Source organism: Hippopotamus amphibius, chromosome 9 (genome assembly GCF_030028045.1).
Source record: "Hippopotamus amphibius kiboko isolate mHipAmp2 chromosome 9, mHipAmp2.hap2, whole genome shotgun sequence".
NCBI lineage: Eukaryota > Metazoa > Chordata > Mammalia > Artiodactyla > Hippopotamidae > Hippopotamus > Hippopotamus amphibius.
Window position 1 is genome coordinate 24,744,195 of NC_080194.1, and position 18,722 is coordinate 24,762,916.

The 18,722-nt window shown below is 49.1% G+C and overlaps 1 protein-coding gene and 1 pseudogene across 3 annotated transcripts in view; both read right to left on the reverse strand.

The window, feature by feature from the left end:
- Nucleotides 1-2,370: 2,370 nt before the first annotated feature.
- On the reverse strand, nucleotides 2,371-3,159 carry LOC130861596 (40S ribosomal protein S4, X isoform-like; annotated as a pseudogene).
- Nucleotides 3,160-4,978: 1,819 nt separating this feature from the next.
- NAV2 (neuron navigator 2) overlaps nucleotides 4,979-18,722 on the reverse strand; it is a 389,315-nt gene continuing 375,571 nt past the window's right edge. For all 3 annotated transcript variants that reach the window (XM_057748181.1, XM_057748182.1, XM_057748180.1), the window contains 3 exons: nucleotides 17,835-17,953; nucleotides 11,141-11,344; nucleotides 4,979-8,411 (listed from right to left, as the gene is read on the reverse strand). In XM_057748181.1, coding sequence (XP_057604164.1) covers nucleotides 8,286-8,411; nucleotides 11,141-11,344; nucleotides 17,835-17,953 — 449 coding nt within the window. In that variant the 3' untranslated portion in view covers nucleotides 4,979-8,285. The remainder of the gene's footprint in view (nucleotides 8,412-11,140; nucleotides 11,345-17,834; nucleotides 17,954-18,722) is intronic.

The following is an 18,722-nucleotide window of genomic DNA, read 5'->3' on the forward strand; positions in this document are numbered from 1 at the left end:
GATACCACATGCCATGGAGCAACTAAGCCCCTGTGCCACAACTATTGAGCCTGTGCTCTAGAGCCCGTGAGCCACCACTACTGAGCCCATGTGCCGCAACTACTGAAGCCCACGTGCCTAGAGCCCGTGCTCTGCAACAAGAGAGGCCACTGCAATGAGAAGCCTGCACACCACAATGAAGAGTAGCCCCTGTGCTCTGCAACTAGAGAAAGCCCGTGTGCAGCAATGAAGACCCAACACAGCCAATAAAATAAATAAATTTATATTAAAAAAAAAAAGATGGTAGGGACTTCTCTGGTGGCACAGTGGTTAAGAATCTGCCTGCTAATGCAGGGGATGCAGGTTCGATCCCTGGTCTGGGAAGATCCCACATGCCGCAGAGCAACTAAGCCCGTGTGCCACAACTACTGAGCCCACGTGCTGCAACTACTGAAGCCTGCAAGCCTAGAGCCTGTGCTCTGCAAGAAGAGAATCCACCGCGCTGAGAAGCCCATGCGCTGCAAGGAAGATTAGCCCCTACTCACCACAACTAGAGAAAAGCCTGTGCGCAGCAATGAAGACCCAATGCAGCCAATAAATAAATAATTAATAAATCATTTAAAAGTTTTTTTTAAAAAGACGGTAAATTAATTAAAAAAAAGAAAACCACAGGAAGTTATTATCTCACAGTTCTGAAGGCTAGATGTCTGAAACTAAGGTGTCAGCAGGGCTGTGCTCCCACTGAGACTCTGAGTAGACTCCTTTCTTGCCTCTTCCCAGCTTCTGGTGGAAGCAAGGAGCATCCATCCTTGGTGTTCCTCGGTTTGCAGCTGCGCAAATCCCGTCTCTGCCTTCATTTCGCGTGGCCCTCTTCTCTCGTATCCTTATGTTATTTTTGTATAAGGACTCTAGTCATAGTGCATTTAGGATCATCCTACTCCAGTAGAACCTCTTCTTCATCAATTACATCTGCAAAGACCCTATTTCTACACCAGGTCACATTCTGAGGTACTGGGGGTTAGGACGCCAACATATGTTTTCAGGGAGCAGAATTCAATCCATAATAACAACTAAGAGTGCAAGTGCTGTGTTGTCTTATCAGATCTGGAGAGGACTGGGGTATATAGGCTGCTAATTTGTGCTGCGGTGTCAGGAAGCACTCTCGAGGCAGGTGTCCAGGGGACAGAATTTAAGGCAGACCCGCTCTCGTGCCCCAGGTGCCTCATTGCACCAGCTCTGAATGAGGAGTTAGACAAAACGATAAGAGAGGAAGCCAATACAGCGTTCCCTGATCACCACTGTGGGCAGCTGGGGTCAATCCCGCTGGGGAGCCTCTGAAGACCTCCACAGAATGTGCCTCGCACTTGTCCCAGGGCAGGGTGGGAAAGCTGGGATTCAGCTACTCACAACTATATCTTACTGGTTGCAGGTGGTCCTCAAGGGCACTAAATCCCCTATGGGCTGCTCCGCACTTGGGCTAAGCAAGCTTCTGTGGCACCAGGGAAAGGTCTCAGACAGAGAGGCAGAGAGATGTGGGTCCTTGTGGCGTGACACTGTTGGCGCCAATTGTCCACTGCGGGCTCAGGGAAAGCCAGGGCTGTGGACTGAGGCATCAACAGTGTGTGCTACAGCACATGCTTTGTGATGCTTCTCCAAAGAAGACGTACAGATGGCCGACAGGCCCATGAAAAGATGCTCAGCATCACCAATTATTAGTGAAAAGCAAGTCAAAACTACAGTGAGGTCTCCATAAAATAGATCCTTTGGTGTGAGACATGATTCATGATTCCATGTAGTAAAGCAAGGGTGTGTTCGGTTTATTTGGGGAATATCTATTCTATTTTCGTGAACGATTTGTGAGTTTCTGCACCAATACCACACTGACTTAATGACCTTTGTATAAGTCTTGCTATCTGGTAGAGAAATCTCTTCTTGGTCTTCTCCTTCATTGCTTTGCTTCACCTTTTGCAATTCAATATACAGTATAAAACCATCTTGTCAATAAAAATTATGTAGGGCTTTTGAGCGGGCCTGCATCAGCTCTCTAGACCATTTTGGAGGAACTGACATCTTCACAACATTGAGTCATCTAATCGATACACATCACATATTCCTCCACTTCCTTGGTTCTTTCATTTCTCCCCATGGTTTATAGATTTCTACGTAGAGGTCTTGTCCATCTTACACTGAATTTATAACCAGGTGTTTGATATTTCTGATGCTCTTAAATTTGTATTTTTAATTTTTTTAAAATTTTTGGCTGCATACAGGTGTTCGATAGATTTTCATGTACTGATTTTGTATCTAGCAAAAAAGTCAACTTTTTTTTTTTTAATGCAGTATTATCTTTAAGTACAAAGACTTTTCCAATCATGCCACCCAGAGATCATTTTATCCACTGCTCTGTTTGGCCGCCAGTCTCTTGTCTCTCTCCTCAGCAATGGTAAGGCGGATACCCTTTCCACAGGGAAGAGAGAGCCATGGTTTGTTGCCTTTGCCAATAAGGGAAATGTTGGAGAGCCAGGAGGCAAAGCTGTTGCCACTGGCATCTTTCACGTGAACTACATCAAAAGAACCAGGATGTCTCTCCCGGTTAGTGATTACACCAATTCTCCCCAGGTTAGCGCCTCCAGTCACCATGCACAGGTTACCAGTGTCAAATGTGATGAAATCAGTAATTTTGCCAGTCTCCAAATCAATCTGAATGGTGTCATTCACCTTGATGAGGGGGTCAGAGTAGCGGATGGTGTGAGCGTCATGGGTCACCAGATGAGGGATTCCTTTCGTCCCCACAAAGATCTTTCTCACTTTGCACAACTTACACGTGGCCTCCTCAGGTGTAATATGATGAACAGCAAAGCGACCCTTGGTGTCATAGATCAGGTGAAAATTCTCTCCAGTTCTGTCAATGCTGATAACATCCATAAAACCAGCAGGGTAGATTATATCAGTGCGGACCTTGCCATCAATCTTAATGAAACGCTACATGCTGATCTTTACTTCATCTCCTGCTAGGGCATACTTAAGTCTGTTCCTTAGGAAAATGATTAGAGGGAGACGTTCCCTCAGCCTGTGGGGACCGGCAGATGGACAAGGAGCAAACACACCAGTCAGTTTATCCAGCACCCAATGCTTTGGAGCTGCTACACGCTTCGGGTGCTTCTTGGGACCACGGGCCATGGCTGTGTTAGGCACGAAAAGAGTTTCAACTTATTTTTAATCATTTATCTGCTAATTCTTTTGGATGACCTAAGTGCACAATTCCATCTGTGAATAAAGACAGTTTAGTTTCTTCCATTCCAATCTTTAGGATTTACTCCTCTCACTTCTCCGCACTGACTGGGGTCTCTACTATGATGTTACGTGGTGATAGGAGGCATCTTATCCATCTCCTAATCTGAAAGGGAACACACTCAACATTTTACCATTAAATATGAAGCTTTCTATAGTTCTTGTTTTTAAACACTCCTTGTAAATATTTGAGACATGCTGATTGCAGTCTTGTGTGAAACCCTGAGCCAGAGGACCCAGCTCAGCCAGCCTGATCCACACAGAAAAAATGTTTGTTGTTTTAAGCTGCTAAATGTGGGGGGTAATTTGTTACACAGCAATAGATAACTAACGCAGAAGGGGATGTGTAATCCTCCCGTCAAAATCCAACTTAAGGTGATTGCAGCATCATGTGGCAGGAACAGCATAGGTTTTAGAATCAGATAAACAGAGACTTCCATTTCTTCCATACAGTAAGTTACTTATTGCTCAGCCTCAGTTTTCTCCCTGTAAATGGGAAAATCATATCCACCTCTTAGAGATACTGTGATTACATGTGAGGAAGTGATAATCTCAGTATATCGTCTGGCATACAGCAAGCACTTAAATGCCTAGTTCCCTTCCTTCCCTTTCGGAAAAGTCATCTAGTCCATGATGCCCTTTATACGTGCTCATCTTATTTCCTAGATAACATCAGTGTATATTGTATAGCCATGGGGTAGAATATTTGATGTGGAAAACCTTGGACATTCAGGATATCTAGTTTCCACCCCATTGTACCAGTTCCCCTTCATTTTTTTTGACAGGTGTTAAAAAATGCCTGTTTTCAACATCTGGATTCTTCACCTCCCTGCTGGCTGGGCCACGGTTGGGCATTACAGTGAGTTGGACATTTCACGTCACCAACAGTTGAACCAGCTGGGTCGGGTCAATTTCACAGTGACCCCACAGGCCTCACTTCAAACCAAGCCTTTACAATTTTTGCTGTTGTTGGTAAAAGTGATGTCATCTCCCACTGCCTAGTTCGGCAGTGGATATCAGCAGCAATGTGGAACGGGGCCCCGAACGTGAGAGGCAGGATTTGGTGTTGAAATATGGGGATGAAACCCCAACTCTCTCACCTCTTAGCCTACAGGACCCTTGACAAGTTGTTTTCTCTGAGCCCCGCCCCCCCCCCCCCTTTTTTCTTCCACTTGTAAAATGGGAGTAAGAATTTACCTCCCCTAGGTTGTTTTGCAGATTATACTGGGGCATTTGGGAAAGACTGGCAATTCGTATGTACTCAATACATTAAAAAAAAATCTTTTCTGTGCCAAGGGGTCAACTGAGCTGCGGGGTGGGGGACGGCTGGATACTGATAGAGTTTGCCTGAAAGTGTGGTGTAGGATCCAGAGTGTTAGCATCCCCCAAGAGCTTGTTAGACATGGAGACTCGCGGGCCCCACCCTGGACCTACTGAATCAGAATCTGCATTTCCACAAGAGTCCCAGTGACTCAGCGTTTGTGAGGAACACAAAGTCCTGCATTGCTAAGAAGCTCCGTGTAAGCAATCACCGAGGCAAGGAACTAAACAGAGGTAGGATGCTGATGACATAGCAGCAAAGATGGGTATGCAGATTTTGGGGGCTCTCCCTGTGTTTGCTGCATCCAAATAAGAATGACTTCCTTCTGGCACGAAGCTGAACTTCGATGAAGATGTTCTCTAGCACAGAAAAGCCAAACCACTAATCTGAATAAATAAGCATCGATTTTATTGAATCATGAATAATTTAAGACGGGTACAATCATCAGCTTTATTCTCTATGACGTGGGGCATGATCTCCGGCAGATCATTGGCAAATCCAAAAACCTCATGACAAATGAAAATTAAATAGGGGCGAGGGGGTGGGGGCGGACGGGGAGGGAGGATGGAAACATACCGTACACAAAATACTCAATTCCTAGTTTTCTCTTTAAAAATGGCTAGAAAAAATTCATCAAAATGCAGCACTTTAATCAATTATTTACAATTTCTATGTTACAATGAAAAAATGTACATCTTATAGAACATATTTCATAAACTGCTCCACTGGAAACAACTAGATCAAAACAGCAAACCTTCCATTTTGTATCCACAAAGTTGGATTATTTTCTCCTTTTGAAGTAGATTCGCCATGATCAAATTTGAATACACAGAATTTTGAAGTTTAAGCATTAACAATAAAATTAAAAATGTCCCCAAGATACAACAAAGGTCTAGGCAAGTCTCATTCCGTGTCCCACCCCTGCCCCACCCACCACCTTAAATTAAAAGGAATTCCCATCTCATTTATGGCCTGTAAAATTCTTGGCAGTTTGGGAAGAAAACTTTTGGCTTCCATTGGTAACTCAACACAAATGTTGCATAGAATTTCATACATTTTCAAAATTAGCCTAACTGTAGAAAAAGGCAAAATGGAAGCATTTCGGACAGCGCCCTAAATGAGCACAAAGTCACTTTGTCAAAGGTGAGTGACACGAAAGTAAAACGAGACCAAAGTAAGAAATGTGCATATCAGACAACCCTGCTTCCCGAAACTTTAGGAAAGACACCGAGTTGTGTATCATACAAGGCTACCCTCCTTGAAACCACTGTTCACTTGTCAGGCAGCACCAGGGACAGAGGTCTCGGCCCTGAGCCTGGACCCGGTGGGAGGGAAGTCTGTGGGACTGGGGAGAAAAGAAAGAGAAAAAAGGGTGTTATTGGAAAAAGAAAAGTTTCAAAGGATATTGGCAGGTGTCTACTCACAAGGTGACTGGGAAAACTGCCCATGAGGAGAAGTCCATTGTAACTCCTCCCAAATTCACAGTATGAGTGTGTAAGGTCATCGCTGGGAGATAAATTGAGAAGGACCATTCTTCAGGTTTACCAGAAGGCTCAGGGTGTGGCCCCGAGGTCACAGGCTAAAACATGCTTTAAAATTTTTATGAAAAACAAAACAGAACAAGACACACTCACACACCCAGATGACTAAGGAAGGCTTAGCGGAATAGAGTCTGAGTTTACTGAGATTAAAGAAAAGAGCACGCTGAGAGGTCTTCCATTCATCTGTTAGAGGGACGCATTCCCCTTTTCCTTTCAAAGAGGAAGCACATGGTGTCATCCAATGCAATGTTGGTGTCATCCAATGAGTAGTTTCAGGTCAAGTTCTTGTAGTAAGAAAATAAGATGTAGAGAGATGGACCTTTGGAAATAGAAATGTTAAAAAAATGGAGTAAAAACCCTGATTATTAATGGAGACACCTCTCATGGGGGTCCAATAAAGATAAAACAGAAACAAATAACTCAGAGATTGCACTCTGTAGAGCATGGCTTGGCAATGTTATGTAACATTGTAGGAACTTTTGCCTTTTCCTGCACAAGACAGACAGCTGTCTAGTCAGGGTGTTAGCTGGAGACTGATAAGAATCTTAAAAAAAAAAAAAAGTATCTTTTTTTTTTTTTCCTTTTTCTCACGGTCACACACCCACACAAATGAGTCTTTTGGATGAGAAAAGTCACATTAACTTGAGTTCTCCTAGTGAGTAGATGACTTGTTAGCCCTGTTTGCTCTGATGGGGAAAACAGAAATACAGACCCCAGGCAGGCACGACACTCATCAATGAACACGGCGAGTACAAAACCAGTAAGGCATCGCTTTGGGAAGGTCAGCACCGAAGAGGTCAGGCAAGACTCGTCCACCGGAGGCAGGGGCTTCTGGAAGGGCACAGCTGCCCCCACCTGTTGACTTGTGTGATGTCATGTTGTTTCTGGGGAAAGTGCAAGTATTCTGCGAGGTGACCTCACACCCCACCTGAGGTCGGGGCTGGCATGCTGGAGGTGTCGACGTGTGTCCTGCAGCCTCAAGGACGAGGAGGAAAGGCAAGGTCCCGCTCACCCATGCGCTGAGGACGGGGTCCTGGTCCACGGTCAAGGGCACAGTGACCCCGGCCCCAGCATGAGGCGGCGAGCGTGCAGAACTGTGAGGATGAACAACTGAAAACCAAAACTCAGCAGGACCAAACCAAAAGCCAACTCCTGCGGTTCTCACATTCACCAAAGGATGGATTCTGACCACAAAGGGAAGGAGAGGGGAAAAAAATCTTCAAAATCAAGAGTCAGAAAGGAAGAAACTCAACCTCATTTTCAAAGGGGTGATCGGTTCTCCAAGGTAGACCAATTCTCACCGTACACAGTGTTAGCAGGAACAAGACCTGATTCGTTTCTGTATGAGAAGGAAACAGACACGCAGTTCTGCAGTTACAGCCACATCCGCTCGGCCACACTCTCACTCCTGCACTCTCGCTCGTGGATGAACCAGAGGCTGACGGGTCTGAGAGGTGGGGTGAATTGGAACAGGCAAAATACCTCTCGGGTAAGGAGAGCACCATTTAAAAAACAAACAAAGGAGAAAGCACGATTTGCTTTTCCTAACGTTTCCCTGTGACGCGGCTCTGCAGTTTGTTGAGTGTGACCAAAGCAAGGGCCCCAGCTGGCATCGGATCTCTCTGTGGCTGGCAGGGTGTGAGGACATCGGTGGGGTGGGCGGCACAGGTGGCAAGACCCGGGCGGCAGGGTCTGTGCCTGGGGGAAGCCGTGCTGTCTTTGTTTTTGACGCTGCTCTAGTCTCTCACGTCTCTGGGCAGCTCAGGGCAGATGCTGTTTGGTTTCAGAGCTTGAAGTGGGTTATTTTTTTGTTTTTATTTTTTTAACCCTTTTCATTTCAACGGTGGTGGTCCTTTCCCGAGAAGTATCTTTCAGTGTCTTAGGAAAGTCACAGCAACAAGGCAAAACAAAAATGAAAAGAGAAGATAGTGCAGTTCTGCCTTTGAAGGACGCGGTCCCGAGGCGGCTGGCCCGGGGTGCCTGCACCCGGGTCGAGGCTGGAGGACGAGGAGGGGCCTGGGTCGTTCCTCAGCGCTCATGCAGCGGCCGGGGACTGGCTCAGGAGGGCATCTTCGGGGTGGCGCATGGGAGCCAGGTGGAAGGGGCGAGGGGGATGGAGGCAGAGAAAGGTGGGCGCCGTGGCCCGGCCCCCGTCACAGGGTAGACTCCAGGGACGAGTCCAGGATGTCGTCCTGATGGCTGTTGCTGTTGGAGTCGCTGTCATAGCTCTGGGGGCTGGAGTAGTTGGCTGCTTCCTGCAGCCTCATCAGCATGTTCATCTGCGGAGAGAAGGGACAATGTGAGTGGCTTTCGGTCCGGTCGGCCGCCCACCTTTGGCCTCTCCGGAGCTCACGCCACCTCCTCCAGACTCACCTTGGGGACTGTGGCCCACAGTGGAGGCAGTGGACGAGGGCATGGCCTCTGGGCCAGGCATCCAGGGTTCAGATCTTGGCTCCCCCACTTACCCGCTGCATGACCTTGGGCAAGTGACTTAACCTCTACACCTCCGTTTCTTCACTGGTCACATGTGAATAATTAAACCTGCCTGATCACGTTATGGTGTGGATTAAGATATATAAAGCACGGAAGATACAAGTCTTCGAGAAAGATAATATTTATTTTTCTACTTGGGAGGGGCACCTTAAGCCCTCAGCCTGGGTGAGAGGCCAGCCAAGCGCCCCAGCTTCCGGAACACCTGCATCAGCACCGCTGACCGCCAGGCACGTGGCTCCCCCTTCGATGAGCATCAAGCCAACCTGTGGTCCTGGCTCTGGCCAGAGGGCAGCCTGGAGTCACCTGTGCTCCAAATCCTGGCGAGGCCTCCATGGGGAGGCGGGGGACAGCATCAGTTACAAGCAGAGCCTCAGAGCACAGAGAGGCCTGGACTGCAACTCAGAAACCTCTGGACAATTATGTAACGTTATCTGAGCCAGCAGTTCCTCATTTTTAGAATGGAGAGAACAGCAGTACCCATCCCACAGGGTTGAAGGAGGGAGCAAACATGAGGTGTATTAAACCCTTAGAATAGGGCCTGGCACACAGTAACCGCTCAATAAAGGGGATAAATCTGCTGTCACCACCAGCACCATCATCACCACCGGCACCATCGTTTGTCTGAAGAGTTTAAAGACAGTGTCCTTGTATCTCCCCTGGTCTTCAGTCTGTTGCTCATTTGTGTTGAAGTGGAGACAGAGAACTGAAAATTATTTTTATTTGCAATCATAAATTGTGTACATATTTTATATTTTATCTAGAAAATTAGGAAGATAGGGTCTCTCGGAACTCTCTTCAGCCTCGGTGCAGCTGGGCGTGAAACCCGGCTGCCCCCCCGGCTGGCTGCCCTCGGGATGCCTAGCAGAGTGTGCCTGGGTGAGCTGACCACAGAAGCACCACCAGCTGGCACCCATCTGCACGGCTGCAACCGGGAAGGGGTGGGGCAGGAGGACAAACGAACACCCTTCGCAGCCAGGATTATTCATTCACTCATCAAACATTCCCCGTGTGCCCACAGTATATGGTCTGGAATGAGAACAAGACAGTCCCATCTTCCTGGAGGCCTCAGTCTCAGGAGGGCGAGAGATCAGTGAACAGGAGGGCTCGCATAGCAGAGACCTGCGGTCCTGGGCAGAGAGAACAGGACGCGGGGGGACACGCCGAGTATCTAACTTGGTAAGTAGAGGTAGCTGGGCCAGCACGGCTGACTTCTGGGGGCCTGAGGTTGGAAGGAGAATTCTGTGTAACTATTCTGAGAACCCCAGGTCTCACTTAAATGCCTTCTGTGTTTAGTCAGTGACACAAACACTCCCGGTTAAGAAAAGAGTGTCCAGGGCTGAGATGCCCATTCTTTCCTCTAGATATCCTAAATTCTATTTTTAGGTAAGTTAGAGTTTATGAGCTTGAACCCACAAAAACAGTTCCATGACTCTGGCTTTCAGTAACAGTTAACGTTGGAGAAGGCTTGTTACGGGTTGATCCTTTCCTCTGGAAAACCACTGTTGTAAACACTGCAAATAAGGCTGTGCTTAGTAACACAAACCATAAATCCATTTAAAATAAAGTTCCTGTTTAAAAAGTCTCAATAGGGCCACAGCTGCATCCCACCAGTCAGGAGTGGCAGACAACCCCAAAGCACCTATTATTATTATTTTTTTATCTAGCAAATCAGTTAGTCACTAGGGAAAGAACAGCAAGCCAATTGTCTTTTACTCCTGCTGCATCTCTTATGAATATGTTCTTTCATTAGGTAATGCAAGCAATATTCTTTGCAGTGTTTTTCCTTTTGCCTTAGCTGCCAAGAGAGCTCAGGGCTAAATTTATAGCACGATAACGGTCATTTAACCACGGGAGGTTCTGGTATATGTGCTTCCACCTTCTTTTATAGGGCTTTTGATTTATTAGGTCTAATTTTGCAGTATGCCTACATATGGGTCTTACACTGGCAGAGAGGACTAGAATTGCAGTGTTATGATCTCTGGCCCGGGTTCTTCTTAAAGGGCCTCTATTGCTTTCGCATGGGTGGAGTAAAGATGCTCAGGCAGCGTTAAAGTCTTAACTCATCTCACTGGCCAGGGGACCCCTTGCCCTCTTCTCCATGTGTGTCCCTCCTGCCCTCAAACCTCTCCCTGCCTGAGCTCCTGACCATTTGGCTTGGGCTTCTGCTCCTTAGCAACCTCTGCCTCTGCTCAGTTACTAGTGGGAGAAACTAATGGGACAGGACAAGACCTGATAAAGGTGGCACTCAAAGCAGAGGGCAGAGGGACATTTAGGGAGAAAAATCAAATTCTTAACTTTTTACCTGAAAAAGCTCAGAGAGATTAAAGACATGAGTGACAAACTAAAAGCAAGGAAGACAATATTGGCAAAAATGTCCCAAATCTTGGAGTAGGTCTAGCCTGCCAAAACAAGGCTGAGGCTCAGTCACCTCCAAATTTCCAGCGTGCCTTGCATCTCGCCCAATACACATAAGTGCTCAGTGAATGCCAAGCTGCTCTGGAAGCCGAGAACTCACCAGCGGGTCTCCTTCAGTGTCGCTGGGGGGCATCTGCTTGCTGGTTGACCCCTCCCGAGGCACGGAGTAGCCGTCGAAGCCGACATCCTCGGGCCGGAGCTGCAGTAGGGGAGGCCACTCGTGCTGCTGCGGGCTGGCTGCCCACGGATAGGTGTCCATCACCCACTTGGCGGGATCCTCCCAGGGGGCCCGTCTTCCATACAGCTGGAAACAGACAAAGAAGGAACAGTTAGGAAGTGGGCCGAGACCTCTCCTGCAGCCCTGGTTTTGCAGCTTTTGGAAAAACTCTCCAAATCCAGCATGATGCTTCCCTTGATGGAGTAATTCCACTTCCAGAATTCTATCCTAAGGAAATCATCCAAGGCACAAAGAGCTTGGTGTGCTAAGACCAAAGGCAGCGTGACCCAGGGAGTAAGAGCACTGGCTTTGGCATCAGCCTGACCCGAGTTCACGTCTCGGCTCTGCCACTGACTCACTGTGTTGTCCTAAACTCAGAGCCTTGCTGATACAGCTTGAAAAACCACCATATGATTCACGATGTTTGCCAGTTTCCATGGTATAAATAGTCCCACCGTGGCCAATCAATTACCAACACAACGTCCTTGAATGCGGAGCTGGAAAGCGGTGTTATCATCCCACGGAATACTCCCCTCCCCTACGGCACACAGATGGGGTGCTGGGCATCGGGACCACAGGCAGAGGTCACCAATGACTCTGGCTCAGGAAAAACCCCATTTCTTGAAGTGAGTCTGACTCTCAGAGCCCCAGTTGTAGAGGCGCCAGTCACTTTCACAACAGCACATTTTTCAAGCAGTTCCATGTGGGTCCTGGAATTGTAAGTGCTTCTCCTCTCTCATGTATTTCGCAAAATTGTCCATAACAACTAATTTGCTTTTAAAGCACAGTTATCACATGTTTTGTAAGACCAGTACCATGCCTCCAAGCTCCTTTTCTTAAGCCTGAAATATCAAATAATACAATGATTTTAGTGATTTCTCTTGGCAAGTTCAAGAAATATATACACTCTTTAAAGAACAAAAACCTAGGCTGCACCACTTCCCAGGGTGAGGCTCTGCACATCACGTAGCCAGGTGCCTTCTCTGCATCTTTCCTCTTTAACGTCACCCCTGGCGCCATACCTTACAGCTCACTGTGTGCCAGGGCTTACGAGAAGCACTTGACAAAGATCTTGTTTAACCACCGTGTGATTCCAAGAGGAAGTGTCACGGCCCAAGCTTTCCAGATGAGGAGCCAGGCCCAGGGAGGAGAGGAGGCGGAACTGGAATCCAAGTCCGTCCGAGTCTGTGGACCATTGGAGTCTGAGCAGATGCGGCAGGACGTGCTCACAGCCAGGACAAGATGTGCCCACCCAAGGCAGTGCCGCCTGTGGCTCTGGAAGAGCAGCCCCTCTGTAGGGCATCACGACCACGGGGCTACAAAGACCAAAGCCCCCTGAACCACAACAGCGGCAGAGGGGACTCTAGAGTGGAATTACATCTGGACCATAGCCTGTCTGTCTGTCTGCCTGCTTCCTCTGTTCTCCCAGGAATCTTACAGTTGAGTGGGGAGGCAGGGAAGTGTGGAGAGAGAAGGCTGACAGTACAACAAGGCTGAGCGCTGACTGATAAAACCGTGTCTTTCCCAGATCACAGGCTGCCTCAGTTGGAAGGAACTGGGGTCACCTAGCCCAGTCCCCTCAGAACTTACGGCTGAAAGAGAAGAGCCAGTCGCAAAAGGTTTCGGAGCAGAGCTGGATTCGAACCTAGGACTCCCGCATCCCTATCTGGGCCTTTCCCTTCTCCACCCCTCCTGACTGACTCCACTCTGAACCACTCAGTATCAGCAGAAACCACACGACTCAGCCAAAATTGGAGGAGGCAGGTGCAGGCCAGACAAGGACACGTCACCTGGGCTGGGCTCGTTGTCCCTCTGGCTGTCTCACGACGGCCTAAGCCACCTCTGGGAAGCACCCGCCCTGCCTGCACCGCAGACGGGCCCACCCACCTCCCTTCATCCGTGGCTGCCTCCTCCTCCACTCGCACACACAGCCTCCCACGAGCTCACTGCTCTCAGACACCACTGTCCCTCCTGTCTGGCGCTCCAGCCCTGTCTGCTGAGAAATCTTCCCTAACCTGGGGCAGTGATGACTCCCAGGCTTGAGAGTTCAGTCTGGCATTGGAGAGGTGATTCACAGTCCGAGCAGGGAGCAACCACGTGAAGGTGCGTGTGAGCACGTATGTGGGTCAGGGAAGAAGGGAAGCAAGTGCTTGGGGGATATTTAGAACTGGAAAAGTCTGCTGCAGGTGAGAAACACTCCTGCAACTTTTAGAAGCTTCTCCCTCCAAGGGCTTTCCCGACAACACTCAGCAGACGTTCCCAAGCCAGATTTCACATGTGTGAGGCTGAACCGGATGTCATTTCTGACAGCTACTGCTTCTGCCTCCATCCTCCAGCCTGGACGAGACGATGCTCCGGGCTGCAGAATAACAGTCTAAAATTCCAAGCTCATCAAAATTCGTAGAGAGTCCGGCCCTATGGCTTTTAAATTTTTGCTGTTCCCTGATGTTACCACAAAGTAGTCTGAGGAACTTTGGGGCTCTGCAGAGCCAGCCTGAAAAAACTCTTCTCGTCCACACTCTTCAGATTTTCAGATGGGGAACCCGAGGCTTAGAGGTGGGAGGTTTGCCCAGAGTCTCAGAGCAGGCTGGGTCCTCTGATCAATGGCTCCCCGCTCTCCCCCTTCTGCCATGGGGATGGACGTCTTTTGAGTGACTCTGCAGGCTTTACACACTTTGGCAAGTGTTTACGATGACACCTCCAGAGGGGAACAGGGCTGGGGACTGAGTCATAAGACAAATGCACACCCGGGTGCATCTAACGTCATCTGCAAGAACAGAGAATATTTTTACAAGCCTCCCCACTTGCTGCTGGACGTGTCCAAGTCCAGGTGATGAATGGGTGGGTAAGTACCATGGCACGCAAAGGATGTGTCATAACGGTCCCTGCTCCCTCCTCAGAGTCCTGAGGCAGCTCTGGGAAACAGCAGACAATTGGACAGATGGACAGACAGACAGACAGGACATTCACTCTCCCCAAGGCGGGGAGGAGCCTAGCATGCCCAGTGGGTCAGGAACAGGGAGCCAAGACATTGGAAGCTGAAACCCTGGGCCACAGGGCACCTTCTGACTCTGTGGGATGCACGTTTACCATACATGAAGGCATCAAGGTACACATTCTGGAAGAAGCTACCAGCAGTTGCGCAAACACACATTCTACTGGGAAAAAGACTCCGGAGTCAAAACCTGCAATGATAGCTAGCATTCACAAGGGGGTGATGCCACATCTCCTGCAGGCAAGGCTGTGCCCATTGGAGGGGCTGACTGGAAGCCCAAGGACAGACCTGACTGTGGCAGCATCTCTGTGCTGCTCACCACCATGGGCAGCCCTGCCAGAGCCCAACCCGGGGACTCCATCTCTTCTTAGCTCATGACCTTGGCCAAGGGCTTACCTGCTCTGAACCACAGTGTGCTCACCCCACGGCCACGCCACTCACCTTGCAGGCTCAGGGAGGAGTAAATGGCCTGCACAGCACCTGGCACTCAGTAAGCATGGGACTCAAGGTAACACGAAGGAGAGTGAGGGATTTTAAACTTTTTGAACAGAAGACTCTTTTTGTCAAATGAAATCTTATGTAGAATGTCATGCTATGAAACACAATACTTGGTTCCCTGAGCCACCTGAGGCACCTGGGTGACGTGACAGTGGTCTCAGGACAGCCTGAAAAATCCTAGATGTATCCGAGGAGTCAGCTATGGGCTACGACACTGGTGCATCCCTACCCCACTGAGTGAACTGGGGATGGGTCCTGTGAGCCTTGCTTTCTACAAGGTGCACGTTGGGCTGTGAGAACCAAATGGGACCGTGCTTGTCAGGCCCCCGGCACTGTCTGGCAGGTAGCAGCCTCTCAATAAATGTCAGCAAACTTTCCTTCACAACCAGAGTGGAAACTGGCACAATACTGTAAAATAATTATACTCCAATAAAGATCTGAAGAAGAAGAAGAAGAAAAAAAAAATCTAGAGACATGAAGAACATTTCAAAGTTCCTCATGAATCTGCAGATTCTATGGGGTCTCCCAGGCTGAAGAATGGGATGAAGTCACAGGTCTGGGGCAGGAGGGTCACTTTTGAGCAACTTGGTATAATGCTAACTCTGGCATGGTTGTTCCCATGCTCTTGAAGGACTGTCCTTCAAACGACCTCAACAGCACAAGCAGGTGATGACTTTTCCTGTCTCACAGTGAGCTGGTGAGTCTCCTGAGATGCAGGCAGGTTTCTGTTCTTGTCCTAAAAGGGCTGTTCCACAGCCATCCCCAAGTCCTTTCACTTGTAGTCTCCCCACTCTTGATGGGAAAGAGACCCTTTACGATCAAGTCCATCAGCAACCTCTCCAGGATGTTCAGACCCCACTTTCATGGCCATGCCCACAAGGCCTTCTTTTATGCTGAGGTCCAAGAAGCGGGGCCTTAGCACCATCCATCCCTGGTGAGGACCACCGAGGGGCCTCTGATGTGTAGCTGGAGGCTAGAGCACAGCCTCCCCCTCCTGGTGAGCGCCTCCTTGGGCAGGAAGCCTTTACTCAACAGCGCCCACGAGTTTTCCCAAGCACACTCTAGGTCACTCCCCATCCCGCACCAGGGGTTATATTTGGGCAAAGAAGCAAGAGGGAGAAGTGAGAGGCGAGGCAGAAATAGCAGGAAACAGTGCCCCTCCCTCTCCTGCAATTCCTTCTGCTGCTTTTGAGCAGCGTGGGTTTCTCAGAGGTGCCCGCCTACTGCAGCCCCTGGAATCCCCTGATGGGAACAGAGAGAGGCTTCTGGAATGAAACAGGCTCCAAGAATCCAGCGGGTGGGGAATACTTCCATGGGCCCAAGAAAACAGGAGCGACTGGGTGGCTGTTTGGGTTTGTGGTCCTATCAAATCCATTGAGCAAAGGCTAAATTATGGTTACTTTACCCAGGAATTTATCCACCTAGAGAGACTCCACCGCACAGATCTGAAATTGTTCATACTTTTTTTTTTAAAAATAAAAGCCACATTTGACAAAACAGAAATGCTGCCATCAATGGGAGAAATAGCTGAAGGGAATTAAGAGGCACAAACTTCCAGCTGTGACGCAAATAAGCCATGGGGCTGGAACGCACGGCACAGGGAATACAGTCAGTAACACAGTGACAACTCTGGGTGGTGACAGATGGTGACTAGATGTACCATCGTGTACTTTCCTCATGTATAAAGACATCAAATCACTACCGTGTACGCCTGAAACTAATACATCGCAAGTCAATCGTAATAAAAACAAAATGCTGCCATCAATTTATGATCTTCAGACCCTGCAGACGAAAGACTGGGGGCCGGTCAAGGGACTGCCTAGTTTCCTGCTACTCTCTGCCTTCACACTCACTTCTATCTGAAGACGGTGGCTTGAATGTGCAGCCTATGTGCTCCAGGTCAATGAAATACCAGCGACCAGAGGCACACTCTCTTCTTTTTCAAGGCCTGGTTGTCCTGAACGTCTCTGAAGACCATCAGTGCTGTTGCACGTTACACACACAAAGCGGTCGAACGCTTGCCAGGCTCAGCCAAACGGACACAAATGACAAAGCCTGATGGGAGCCATTAAGGGAGGCTGTCACACACGGCACGCGGGTGGGCGGTCCCTGCGCGTGCCATCACACACGTGTGCATGTGGGTGTGTACATACCCCTCCCCCTCAAGTGGGCACTCCAACAGCACCATGTCTCTCCCTCTGCCTGGTACTAAGGAAACACAGCCCTCAGAAACCCGGTTGCTAAGCTGGCTCCTGGATTATTCAGCCGTGTGTGATGCCTGCTAACGGCTCAGAGTGGTCCTGAAAGCCGACAACCTTCTCAGGCCGCCTGCAGACTCAGCAATAAAACTGTGGCAATCTCCAATTTACCGCTAAGCTCGCAGCACTAACCCCTGGGCTGAGTGAGAAGTGAAGGATCTGGGCTTTCTAGCTGCAGCAGACAGGAGGGAAGGGTAGCTACGTGGGCCCCAGGGTCATCTGCGAGGGGTCCTGGTGTCAGGCAGTGAGCGCCACGGGGCTCAGGGCCAAGGACCTGAGGCCTGGATGTAAATCCCAGACTCTTCAAGTTTCACTTCCTGACCTTGGGCAATTCACTTACTCACTTTGAGCCATAATTTTCTCTTAAAAAAATGGAGATAAAAAAAAAAAAAAAATCTCTGCCTAAGACCCAGGGCAAATGCAGAGCTTGAACCAAATAGCAGATATGAAAACACTTTGCAAACTGTAAAGCGCTACATATTCTAGTTCTTGTGCACTCACTATGCTGAGCCCTTGATGGCCATGATGTCACTGAACCCTGGCAACAACTCTTTGTGGTGGGGTACTGTCATGCTCTCTTCCACTGAGGAGGGCACTACAGCACAGCACAGCGAGGCTAGAAGACTTGCTCAGGGTCACACAGCTAACAGGGGCAAAGCCAGGACTTGCAGCCCAGTGTGTGTTACACTGCGCTAGAAGGATGGCCTCACAGGTTAGGGGTGGTCACCTCACGTTAGATTTCTGAAGGGGGAGATAAGGACAACCCTTCTGGTCACTAAACCATCCCTCGAATGTTGAGGAGGTCAGTGGGCAGTGTGCTTCTCACCTGCAGTCCTTCTCTGACGGCTTCCAGGAGATAGGGGATGATTGAGTAGTTCCACAGGTCGGTGAACCACACCCTGGAACCGTCCACGTCGATGGGGCACGACAGGAAGAGCCGGGGGCCTGGGGACCACAGGGAACATCAGTCAGACTGAAACGGGGAGTGGGGGAGTGGCAGAAGCCAGCCCGGGCACCCCTCACAGGAGGGACCCTGAATTTTCTGAGCGACAACAGAAATACCAGCTGCCAGGTGGTGGGCAAAGAGCAGGTCACTTGGGGCCTCCTAATCCCATCCGGGGACCTCACTCCTCTTGGAAATCACCCCAAAGGGAGGGGAGGCTTTATGGAGAAAGATGTTCATTGCCATATTATTCGTTGTAGATGTCCAAGAGAACAGCAATGGCTAAGGAAGGGGTGGTGCACCCACGTGCGAGTATTTCGCAGAGCATTTATTTTGCAGAGCAACACAGAATGCTCGAGACAATTCAAAGTGAAAAATAAAAAGAACAAACTGTATGTACACTGTGACTACAACTACATAAAGCATGTATGGACAAGGACAGAAAAAATAAGCTCAAATTACAATGATTATGTCAGGATGGTAGGATGACCAGTGATTTTTTTTCTCTGAAGCCTAAGCTTCAGGAATGTCAATAATATTACTTTATTTATAAAGCAAAACCAAGCCCACAGAGTGGTTTCCACCCGGGGGAGCCTCGGGGTGGGGACCCCTCACTGAGCCCCTAGTTTCTGCACCAGCCTGGGGCTGGACCCTTCTCCCCACTGCTCATCAGCCCCAGAGCTCTGGGCAGGAGAGAAGGGCAGAGAGACAGCCCCAGAATGCGGGTGCCCAGTGGCCTGCGGTCTGTCTAGGCGGTGACTGTCCCTCTGT